The sequence below is a fragment of the Castanea sativa genome, chromosome 12 (assembly GCF_040712315.1).
Source record: "Castanea sativa cultivar Marrone di Chiusa Pesio chromosome 12, ASM4071231v1".
Lineage (NCBI taxonomy): Eukaryota > Viridiplantae > Streptophyta > Magnoliopsida > Fagales > Fagaceae > Castanea > Castanea sativa.
In genome coordinates, this window is record NC_134024.1 from 29,116,269 (window position 1) to 29,128,979 (window position 12,711).

The 12,711-nt window shown below is 33.5% G+C and overlaps 1 protein-coding gene across 1 annotated transcript; it reads left to right on the forward strand.

Moving 5' to 3' along the window:
• Positions 1-214: 214 nt before the first annotated feature.
• Positions 215-6,244, forward strand: LOC142620494 (metal transporter Nramp7.2-like). Its single transcript, XM_075793857.1, has 6 exons — positions 215-346; positions 1,857-1,935; positions 2,057-2,097; positions 5,135-5,213; positions 5,348-5,452; positions 6,099-6,244. Exons 1-6 carry the CDS (start codon positions 215-217, stop codon positions 6,242-6,244), a joined length of 582 nt encoding a protein of 193 aa, XP_075649972.1.
• Positions 6,245-12,711: the final 6,467 nt, after the last annotated feature.

The following is a 12,711-nucleotide window of genomic DNA, read 5'->3' on the forward strand; positions in this document are numbered from 1 at the left end:
TTTATTTTCACGAAGGAAAATATATGTGTAAAATTCTAGCTCAAAATGGAGACACAAGTAATGCTCATTAAGTAAATACCACATGTAGAGGTAATGTACAACTGTCCAATTGGTTATCCAAAAAGCAAAATGGGTTTTCCATGGTTGGTCTATATCTTGGAAAATAGCAGGAAAATGGCACTAATGCTTTTTACGGTAATCATGGAGGACTCTAATGATTCTTTTGGATCTGGCTTCAAGGGTCAAGGTTTTTATTTGGTCTTTTATCTTTGGAGGAAGGGCTTCTACCATATTAAGGATATCATTAGGGGCTGCAGAGGAAGGATTTGAGGATGAGGATGGATCAGTAATAGGATATACACACAGGGGTGGATGAATAATGGTGGTATTAAGGATTGGAGGTTTTCTAGAAAGGTAATCAGTGATAAGGTTATCTTTTCCTTTGATGTGTTTGACTTGAAAAGACCATTGGGAAGACCAATTTGATCATCTGAGTAATTGAGGATGTGGAAGCATTTTCCTTTTGAACTGGAAAATTTTGGGAAAGGAGGACATGCCCATTTCTACTAGAAAATTATGTCCTAGAAGATGAAATTGGAATTTTTCAATTCCATGTTTGACTGCCAAGATTTCATTAAAAGTGGAATGGTAATGGAGTTCTGAGGGCTTGAATGCACCACTTTTATAACCAAAAAAATTTCTTTTGCCATCAACTTCTTCAAAGAGAGCTGCTGCCCAGAACTCATCACTTGCATCTGTTTGCAAAATCTGTTTGCCTGGTCTTGGAATCTGTAAAGGGGGAAGCCTTTCTGCTAATCTTTTCAATTGTTGGACTCTAGAGTTTGAGCTGTGAGGAGTTTTATTTGGTTGTTGAGATGAGAGTTGTGTTAAAAAGAAAGAAATATTAGGCAATGTGGGGCATCACTATAGAGGAGGCAAAGGGCAGTAGCATTGAGATTGAGAATTGAAGGGGGAAAGTAAATTTTTGTTTAGAAATGAGCTGCCAAATATGCTATTTGGAGAGAGTGAGTTATTGTTCATTGGATAAACTACAAATATTTGGACAATTAATTGAGCTGCTACCTATTATCTTAGTTGAGAACAAATAGTCATTGTCTAATGGATTAAATACAAATCTCAGGACAACCGGGTTGGAAGGGCCGGTTATATTTTTTTAGGAGGGCACATATCCTATTTATATGTAAGTCATAAAAGAAAATTAAAATTTAAGGAGCAATGTAGCCCCCCCCCCCCCCCCCCCTTGCGTGCAACCCAACCTAGTACAATATTAGACAAGGATTGGAAACATCATTTTTAGAATATCTTTTTGTTTTGTATGTTCTTAAGTAGTGCACTTCTAGACAGAAGAGAGTGAAATTTATTTCTCTATCAAAAATATAAATTAAAAAAAAAAAAGAAAGATGATGGAGTAAGTTAGTGTAGAGTGAGTGACTACTAAGCCGTCCCCAGTTGCCAAAAGAATACTTGGTTCATACCAGATGCACTATAAATAAAGGAGATCCATTTGAGACTTTCACATGCAGTTGTTACTTGAGAGAGAGAGAGAGAGAGAGAGAGAGAATGCAGAAGCAACAGCAGCAAGTAAGTGACGTAGTACCATCATCAACATGGGGGTAGAGGGAGCAACCGTGTAGTAGCCATTAATCTGGAGGGAACCCCATCTGCCAATATCACTGACAGTCCTAATAAACAGTTTGATCATAATGAGGACTCTCTGGTTTCACTCTTATAACCCTCTTTTATTTCTTTCTTAGCTATGCATTTTCTATTTTTAAATCACTTAGTTCTATATGTTTATATAAATTGCCTTGTTTGGATAATATATGATGTTCCAGAAATCTAGGTGGAGAAAGTTCCTAACATATGTAGGCCCTGGATTCCTTGTCTCCATTGCTTATATTGACCCAGGCAATTGTAAGTCCTCTCTCTCTCTCTCTCTCTCTCTCTCTCTCTCTCTCTCTCTCTCTCTATGTGTGTGTGTGTTTGTGTGCATGTGTGTGTTTGATAGAGTAATATCATTTTTACCATGTCACAGTGGAAACTGATCTACAAGCTGGAGCAAGTTACAGATTTAAGGTAAATCAAAAAAAAAAAAAAAAATGGAACTATTACACGAAGTATTATGGAAAAGAGAATGAAAACAAGAGCATTTATTTATTATCTTAACGCATGCAAATATATTATATAGGATTATTTTGAAATATTTCCAAAGAAATTATTTTTACTCATTATATTACTTCTTGATAAAAGGAGAGGAAATATAGATTAAGATTAATATGGTAAAGTTGTGATTTATAACTATGTTTTATGTTGGCTTTATTCCATGACAAAAAGTGTTGTATTTGCTTTAATTTTGTTCCTTGTACTTTGTGAGATTTTATTGTATTGGGTTTAGTATTAAGTTGGTGAAGACTCAAGCTTAATTGAAGATCAGTAGATTTCGTGACTGTCTTGCTAGATACTAACCCGTGAAAGAGCCACGTGAGAAGCACATGCTGGAAGCTGAAGCGTCGTGCTAGCCTGGAGGTGTTCGAGATTGTCTCGCGGTTAAGGCCTTCCCGCGATACACCCACAAAACTCTCTATTTGGAGGATTTTTAAGTGCGACTTTCTTACCCTTCATCCACACTATATATACCCTCATTACCCACATATGTGTAAGGAGGCTATTCAGAGAGAAAAACCCTAGATAGGTTTTCAACAACACACACACCCATCTTTTAGAGAGAGAGCTACTCATCTTTAGAGAAAAATCATTGTAACATCTTCTTCTTCCCTCTCCCATTGCCATACCTTGAGAGGAGATTTGTACTCAAACACAATCCACACATTTTCAAAGTGCAGAGAGTGTTTTGGAACTTGGGAAGCTTTGGGGATTTGCCAAAAGAAGCCGGTGAGGCTTGGCGGATGCAATCGGGTATATTGCGGGATCTGGAAAGCTAGAGAAGACATGACTCCGTGAAGTCCGTTGGTAGCAGGAGGTTGTAGGGCTCAAGTACATTGGGTAGACTAGGCTTGAAAGGTCTTTTGTTATTCGTGTACTCTAACTTTATTCTCTAGTGGATCGATTACCGCTTGGAGAGCAGCGGAGAGGTTTTTCGCCGAGTTCTTCTGTTTCCTCTTCGATAACACATCGCGGTATTATCTTGTGTTTGCATCTTTCTTCCCTTACTCTTGTGCTTTACTTTTATTTTTTGTTATTTATGTTTATGCACTAGAGTAGTATCGGTTGTTTTCGCTTCATTTACTCTTGTTTCCGCACTTAGATAAGTTAGAGTAAAAGCAATCTAGCCGTAATCTTTTATTTTGAGGTCTAAACAGCTCTTGTGTTTTTTAACACAAATTAGAGCTTTCAACTTGCAATATTGTTGATACTCATTTTTGTAAAAATCCTACAAACTCAATGCAAGTTAAGCACAATTTATTTTTGGGTCCAATTCATGTATTTTATCTTATTTTATTCTCTTTTTCATGGCATGACCCAAGGGTGTGGTTTGGTTGGTGTGGGTAGACTTTTTACATGAGCCCAAAACATAGGTCATGCTATGTAGGATGGATATGTTTGCATGACCTAGTACTCATGGAGAATGTCATGTCAAAATATTTCAACCAAATGGAGACTTATATATCCTGTTTTATGTGTCTAAAATCTTTAGAAAAACCTTCTTTAGCCCTAAGAACAAGCTAACTTCTTAGGCCACTTAGTCCCATGGGGTTGAATTGGCTAGAGAAGAGCACTCAATCCCAATTGATCAAGCTTTTCCCCTTTTGATGTAAAAAGCAAGCCAACTCTTTATCTAAACAAAAGTAATCTGAGTACAAACATCAAAATAGTACCAAAGAGGTCCATGGCCTCATCCATTATACATAGACAAGTCCTTAAGGACATCCCAAGCTTGTTATAAACCAACTAGCCACGTTTTACCTACAAAAGCTCTAACTTTAGAGCAAAAGCTCATAAACAGAAGCATAAGAGCCACATTCGGAGGTCTTGGAGTGAAAATAATGGCACAATCGATTCTTCCCTTTCTCCCTCACCAACTTTCTCAAAGTTTTCTTCTTGTTTTATGTGAAGAAAAGTTTCAAATTTATGTATTTCGCATATTTTGTCATTTTTTTTTGTTGTCTAGCACCTTGGACTTGTTCTTGTAATGCACCAATAGCATCTATTTAACCAATATTGGAATTTTAGACTTGAAGTGCATTTGGCATGGATTATTTTTGCCAACTTATTTTACTATTCAGCTTATTTTTACTACTATTTATGGGCCCCAATACACTTTTTGGTTCTATTCATGGGTCCTACTGTACTATTTTAGCTAATTTTTACCTTAATCTACAGTACTTTCTGCAAAAAGTTTTCAATTTCAGCAAAATAAGCGAATTTCAAACAGACCCTTGATCTCCTCCATCTTATTTCATTTTCTAAGAACCAAAGGGAATCCCCTATTCAAAAATCGTCCCCAACAAATGTTAATGTATTTCTTGGGTGCATTCATGCATATGAATTTTTTTTTTCCTTTTGTTACTTTTAGTTTCAATTATTGTTAAAGCAACTTAATAGACTTGAGAAGTAATGTCATATTCTAAATAAATTGTTTCTTATATAAACTCATTTTACATGAAAAATAAATGCATTTCCTATAAATTAATACATGAATTTAAATACATTTACCCCCATTAACATATGAGAATGAATTAATACTTTGATATGAATACAAAGTTTTGATGAGATGAAAATTTAAATAAAATGTATTTCATTTTCTATCAAAGATGTACGACTCATGGCACAAATTTAAAGTACTGTAACTTACTTAGGTTCATATTTTTAGATGAAAATATACTTCTGACCTTTAAAGTTTGAGACTATCTTCATTTTGGCAATTTCTGTCTTATAAATTCATTTTGGCTCTTCATGTTTGACTTGGTTTTTGTATTGGCCCTCTAAGTTTCAAGTTTTTCATTCAAAACGAAATTTTGAAATGTAAATGACCAAAATAAAAACAACCCAAAACTTTAAAGACAAAAAATATACTGAAACATGAAGGCCAAAATAATTAGAAATTATTTACAAGAGAAACACTAAGCATGGTCGTGCTATTCTCTATTTTCAGCAACTATGGGTGATACTTATTGGGTTGATCTTTGCACTCATAATTCAATCACTAGCTGAAAATCTTGGTGTAAGCACTGGTAAGATGCACAGCAAACAAATTATAGACAAAAATAGCCAATTGATAAAAGCTATTATAGTTTCTTCCCCAATTTTGTTTCTACTAGTAATTAATCAATCCAAGTATTTGTTTACTGTTTACATATCTCGACAGGAAAACACCTTTCAGAATTATGTAAGTTTGAGTACCCAAAAAATATGAAGTTTTGCCTATGGTTGCTAGCCGAGATTACTGTCATAGCCGCTGACATACCCGAAGGTAAAACAATAAAATTGACTTTTTAAAAAAAAATAATAATAATAATATCTTTACCATTCATGCATGTAGTGGTCTTATTATTCTTGAATTTTCTGTTGGGTCATGTTGAGCCTAATTTGTTTTTTAATCTAGTTTGTGACCCAACCCAACATGAAAGCATGCCAATTTTAAAAAGGAGAAGGTTCCATTTAACAAAATCTTGGCCAAGTAGGAAAAGCAGGAAATAGTGCTCTGAGGCTTAGTCCATGGCTACCCCTAGGAAAAAAATTTGTCCCAATTTTAGCCCTTTTAGTATTTGCAATTTAGGTATTTATTTGTTACTTCATTTTAGGGTTTGAATGTATTAATGACTGCTTCTTCTGTAATTTCTCTCTGATAGAGTAAACACACAACAATTTTGTGGTCATAGGAAAATTACCAAACCAAGTAAATTTCTTAGGTCATACAATTGCTTTTATTTGTTATTTTTCTTCTATTTTTTGTCGCTCACAAATTTGGATATAGGTTGAATTCCCAACACATTCCTCAACTATTTCTCATTGTTCATATTCAAATTAAGAGAAGAATAACACAGCAAATAAACAAGACAATATAGACAATGTCATTAATAAATAACTTTCTAATTTTTTTTATATATTTGTGGTAGTGATTGAGACAGTCTTTGAACTAAATGTATTGTTTCACATGCCAGTCTGGTATGGAGTTCTCCTCACTGGTTTAAGCACTCTCTTACTTCTTGGCCTGCAAAAATACGGGGTAATTTATTCATTATTTAAACTTTCTAGGGCATAATTTAAGAATCTTTTCTGCTTCATTACTTGTGTATGAAATTTGGGTGGTTAATTTTTATGCTCTACTATATGTCCGCATACTTTGTATACTATACTTATGCCAACTATCCATTATCTACGTATGTTTTTGTCTAGCCCTTAACGTTCTCCTTTTTTATTCTTTTTTAATAAATTCAGTCTAATATTCTTATGGCCAACTATCAACTACTACGTAAGTTTTTGGCCATTTTTTTATTATTTTTTTTCAGAAATGTGTATAATATTTTTATGCTCAACTATCTACTTATGCCATTCAAAAAAAAAAAACTACGTAAGTTGTGTGATGTATAGTTACATTTTATTTCATAGTTTGTGACTTGTAAGCAAGGAAGTCAATACCATAACGGAGGCTGTACCAGTTTGGCCACCGGTACGATATATTTCGGATACCAATTGATACTGGTGTAACATTTCGGGTTTACTGCTATTTTATATATTTAATACATAAACACACACACACACACACACAAAATCCCTATTTACCATAAAACATTACCTCAAAAATCTCTGTTTACCATAAAACATTACTTCAATTGTTCATTGTATACAAAGAAAAAAAAAACACAATAAAAAAAATAAAAAAAATAAAAACTTAATTGTTCATTGTATACAAAGAAAACAAATAATATCAGTGGTGTTTATGGTGCGGCTTGGGTAGTATTTAGGGTTAGATTAGGATTTGAAATTACCATCTCGCCCTTAAAAAACTACCACAATTACAAAAACAAAAAAAAAACAGCATTTTGTATGGCCGGTATGGTATTCATTTACCGGCCGGAATTCGCTGGTACGCGGCTGGTATGGCCGGTATTTTTTTCGGTACGAAATAAGAGTGTACCTGTACCGGTACACTGGCCGGTACGGGCCGATACGGTACAATATCAGTAACACTGCCTGTAAGTAATTGGATTCATATAAACAATAGGAAAGAAGGGGTATTGACTCGGTCGCAGGCTTTTGAATCCATTCACACTACAAATTTTCTATCTATTTTATTTTTTAATCATTGTGATAGTTTGATAATTTTATAAAGTTAAAAATCTTAAAATTGAATATAGTATAACCTCTGTGACTATCAAATGCAAGTCAAAACAATTCACACTAATTGAATCGAACGAAACACCTTCATTCACCGAAGTTGTGAATTAATAATTAATATATATATATATATATATATATATATATATAGGTCCAGTTAATGTGTGCCCTTAGAGCATTTGCAGCAGTGTAGCTAAATAGCTATATAGCTATTTTAGCTACACCAAAACAAAAAAGATGGTTGTAATAGTGGAGCTAAAGCTAAAAATTTTAGCTTCTCAGCTACAGTGCGCAGCTAAAGATAGCTGTGCACTATAGCTCAAAAGTATAAAAAAAAAAAAAAAAAACTATTTTATGTTGTATTCACACTAATCATAATATTTTAATATTATTTTTTTCTTATCTTTTCTTCTCTCCTCTTTTCCATTTCTGCCCGTTGCTCCTCTTTACTCAGTCCTCACCCTCTTCATTTTTGCCCGTTGCCACTGACCAAGCCCATGCCTAGCGCCGACCACTCTATCTTGCATTTTCTTTCTCTGATGAAATTTTTGGGGGTATTTTGTTTACAGTATTTTCCAATTTGGCTATTGTGGGGGCGGCGATGAAGATAGAGTGAAAGGGAAAGAAAGACAAAGCTGAAGTAGAAAAACAAAAATGCAAGTGAAGATAGAGTGAAGATAAGAAAGTATATGCGTGTGGAGGAGATAAGAGGAGTATACGTGTGTGGAGGAGAAAACAAAGAGAAAAAAAGAAAGAAAAAGAAAAGAAAAGAAAGAAACGTGTATTTGGATGAATAATAAGAATTTAAAATTAAGAAATGTTACCATAATATTTTTGCAATAAATTTTAAGTGGTAGGTTATTACTATCTAATATTGGTGAGAAAAAAATAATTTTTCTGATGGTGGCAATGGTGGTAGTTACAATGGTGGTGGCAGTGGCTGTGATTGTTGTTTATTGTAGAGAATACATTATTTTATCATGTGACGGCGGAGGCCGTGACGTTGGTAGTGGAAGAGTCGGTGGCGGTTTCAGGTGGTTGTGATTGTTGTTTATTGTAGTTGATGTATTATTTTATTGTAGTGGATATATTATTTTATTGTAATGTTTATATTATTTTATTATGTTAAAAGTTAAAATAGATCCACTGCTGTAGCATGTGACTAGGTAAAATAGATAAAGTAACTTTTTGTGATGTCAAATAGCTAAATTTTTAGCTTCACTATTGTAGATGCTTTTAGAGCACATATTAACCATCCATTTTGGGAAAAATTTTATGAAGAATTAAAAAAGTTGTCAAAACAGTTAATTACTTTTTTGTTTTTCCATAAAAAGTTTTCTAAAATGGTTTACTAATGTATGCCCTAAGGGCACACGATAGTAAATCCCTATATATATATATATATATATATATATATATATATATATATATATATATATATATATAAATGTATGTATGCATGTATGCATTTTACTGTTTATTTGAAAAGACAATTACGTGGACTTTATTATTATTTTTTCCCTCTTTATTCGTGTGGATTGCATCATTGTTTAAGTAGGTCTAATTATCTCTCAAAAAATTAATATAAAAAGAGAAGGAGGTACTAGTTTATTTTAATTTGCTTCTCCCCAATTCTTGATGACAAAGTCAAACAATTAACCACCGGACCCATAGGTCGGGATGGTACCTCCCCCATGCACTAAATTAAAACGTGCCATGGGCTTTACTGGCTAGCATTCCTACTGGGCCAGCCCATTCCGTGCCATGGGCTTCCTCAGCCCATTTCATTCCTTGATCTTCCTTGGCCCATTTCATTCTTCCTTACCTCTTTCACTCCCATGGGTTTTTGCTAAATCTTTTGGGCTTCCCGATTACCACATCCTTACCTTTTAGGCTTATTGACCTTTATGTCAGCCCTATGAATTTACGAATTCCTTTCTTGGGCTTTCCCGACCCATTTTACTTTTTCTCCATCTCTTATAATTTTCATGGGTTTACTACTTCATTCTTTGGGTTTCCTCGGCCCATTTGCTTTCTTCCTGGTCACTTATTATTTTTGTGGGCTTGTTGATCATTATTCCTACCATTTTGGCTTGATGGTCTTTACTTTACTATTTTCTTTCCCCATCTTTTTTATATTGTTGGGCTTTTTCTACCATTGGACCCTTTTGTCAAAAGTGGGCATCAACAAAAGTCTCTAGTAATTAAATAAGAGATCTGGGATTTAATCATTGCCTATACTAAAAACTGATTTGACTTGGTCTAATGATAAAGAACACAATTATTAGAAGCAGATGTCGTAAATTGCAAATTCAAAAAAAAAAAGATAAAAGTTAAATAAAATAAATAGATAATTTACGTTGGATCCGCAAATAGTGGGAAAAAAAAAGTAACTTATGTAGGACTTGCAAATAGTAAAAATTAAATTAAATTAAATAACAATGTAGCTTGTAAGTACTTCCCAAACTATTATTTTAACCAAAAAGTACCTCCCAAACGGGCACGAAGAATAATAACATGATTGTCTCCTTTCATGCTAAATATCATAGCCTAAGCTCTTGATGTTGATGTTATTCAAAGGTTAAACTAATAAGAGAAGAATTTTATTCCGATAATGGACGGTGATTCATCAATAATAAGCAATTCATGAGGTGGATTCTTGCTCTCCTCCCCCTTTTTTTTTTCTTGGTTCAATTGGAATCTTAAACAAGATTATTAATAAAAATTATTATACTTATTCAATTTCATTAATAACCATATTATTTAGAGTCAAGACGAGACATAAAAAAAAAATTTAAAAATGGGAAAGCTGAAAAAGGTAAGAGTGAGATATTAGAAAGTGAAGTCGGACTCACGTGAGAGTGCTTTTAAAAGTAAAGATGAAACTACTTGGAAGCTTCGTACTCTTTCGTAACTTCTTGTATACTTTTTATTTCCAAAAATACGATATTTGAATATATATTTTTTAGGTCAAAATGCAAATTGAATCTTTTAAGTTTAACTGAAATTTATTTTAGTTCTTTAACTTTACTTTTTTTTAATTGAGTTTTCTAAGTTTTAAATTTACTAAATTCAAGCATTTTCATCCAATTCTATTAAAAATTTGTCGTTTAGTATGCAATTAACTAATAGAAAAAAACATTCACATAAAAAATCTATAAAATATTTTTATTAATTTTATAGAATTTTTTCATGTGAGAAAAATGTTTTTTAATGAAAACTTTTTAAAGAAATTAGACAAAAAGACTGACTTGAATAAATTTAAAATTTATAGGGCTCAATTAAACAAAAGTAAACTTAGAGAACTTAAATGAATTTTAGTTAAAATTAGATGGTGCAATTTGTATTTTAGCCTAATTTTTTAAGTAACTAATCTCATCACTCTTTATAAAGATTTATTTATAAACATTAAATTAAATCAATTAATATAAATCAACTAGCTTATAATAGAAATAAGTAATATATATGTATATACATATATATATATATATATATAGTGAGTGTTTGGATCCAACTTATTCACGGCTGCGTTTTCTTTTTGTGCTTTTTTTTTCACGGGACCCACAAACTTTACTTTTCAGCAATTTTTTCATTAAAAATAGGTCACACGGCACTATTCACACATTTAAAAATTATTTTGCTACAGTTTTTTCAGTTTTCAGTAATAAATTCTATCCAAACAGACCCATAGTGCATAATTTCGAAATAGTGCACCGATACTAAAATATTCAGTTCCAGTGGTCAATTTGGGATGGCCTCCTAAACAAAATTCAAAACCTGGGTCCAAATGTAATTGGAATGCAAGGTCAAAGTTAATTGAGAAATTTGGTACTTGAAACCATTGTCTTGGTATAAAGCTCTCTTGAGATAGTGGAAATTTTTATACCTATTTGTTGTGTGTAACCACTACTAACCTAACGCCAATAGCATCCATCTGTTCTTCACTACTACCGTACGTTCATTATTCATGCTATCATTGTCATTACTTAGGGATGGAAATGGGGCGGGGCGGGGCGGGGCGGGGCCGAAGGATAGGATCTTCGTCCCCGTCTCGCATGACGGGGAAAACTTTCTCATCCCATCCCCGCCCCCTTGGGGCCCCGCCAAGCCCCGCCCCACCCCGTAAAAACTCTACTTTTTGTTAATTTGCCCTACAATTAGTACAATTTTTTTAATGAAACCTATTTCATTAATAAAAATATACTTGAAATTACAACTAAATTTATCCTATCAAATCATATCAATTTTTAGAAAAATTTGAATAATATATCCAAGCATTTAACAAGACAATCACAAAAAAAAAAAAAAAAACCCTCATAGTATAACACATAACAAATTAAATGCAGAGAACCACATTGGGTAGAATAAAATAAGTTAACATTAATATGTTATTTAAATAATATGGTTTTAGGGTATGAAAAATTTACAATTATAACCCTTAGCAACTCTGGCGGGGCGGGGCGGGGCGGGGTGGGTCTAAAAATTCTAAACCCATCCCCACCCCGTCCCGTGATGCGGGTCTAAAATCTTGCCTCATCTCAGCCCATCACCTTTGCGGGGCGGGAAAAACCTGCGCGGGGCGAAGCGAGGGAGGGGCGGGTTAAGCGGGGCAGGGCAAAATTGCCATCCCTATCATCACTACTAATCACCACTGCCAATAGTATGCAAATTGTAATATATAAACATGCAATGTTTTTACCACTTTACCCACAAAAAAAAAAAAAAATTAAGGTTAAACTGTGGAGATCTATTTTTCATGGGTTTTCTTTCACACCCTTGTTTTGAAATTCAGTGGGCAGAAATTGTGATGAGAAGCCGACCTGATCTCAACCAAGTTACATTGAGACAATTTATAAACAGACATGAGCATAAGCAAGTCATGTTACGAAAAAAAAAAGGGCTAATTTACCTGTTCATTTTGTCTTGATCAAATGGATGATACAGGGTTAGGTATTTCTTTGCCAAAAAGAACAGAATAGGCAGGGAGAGTTCTTCCAAATATAGAATGCAAAAGAGGAACATATTAGCCAGGAGTGGAAACATCATTCTTAGAATATCTTTTTGTTTTGTTTATTCTTAAATAGTAGACCTCTTCAAGACAGAAGGAAGTGAAATTTTTATTTCTGTACAAAGATTTTTTTTTTAATTTTTTAAATTAATTTATTTTTTTTAAGAAAAGAAAAGAAGAAAGTGACATGTCCATATTTGGCGATGAGGCTGGAGACAAGCTGGAGTTAGTGTAGAGTGACTGCTAAGCCGTCCTCAATTACCAAACATATTGCTTTATTCATGCCACATTGCACTATAAATAATGGAGCTCCATTTGAAACTTTCACATGCAGCAGTTAATCAAAGTCGAAAGAGCGAAACAGAGAGAGAGAGATAAAAAGA

Bases quoted from the DNA above. Each gene is read 5' to 3' on its own strand.
- LOC142620494 (XM_075793857.1), top strand. From the start codon at position 215: ATGATTCTTTTGGATCTGGCTTCAAGGGTCAAGGTTTTTATTTGGTCT. The intron at 347-1,856 runs GTAATAGGATAT...ATGATGTTCCAG, and splicing joins TTGAGGATGAGGATGGATCA to AAATCTAGGTGGAGAAAGTT. The intron at 2,098-5,134 runs GTAAATCAAAAA...CTCTATTTTCAG, and splicing joins GAGCAAGTTACAGATTTAAG to CAACTATGGGTGATACTTAT.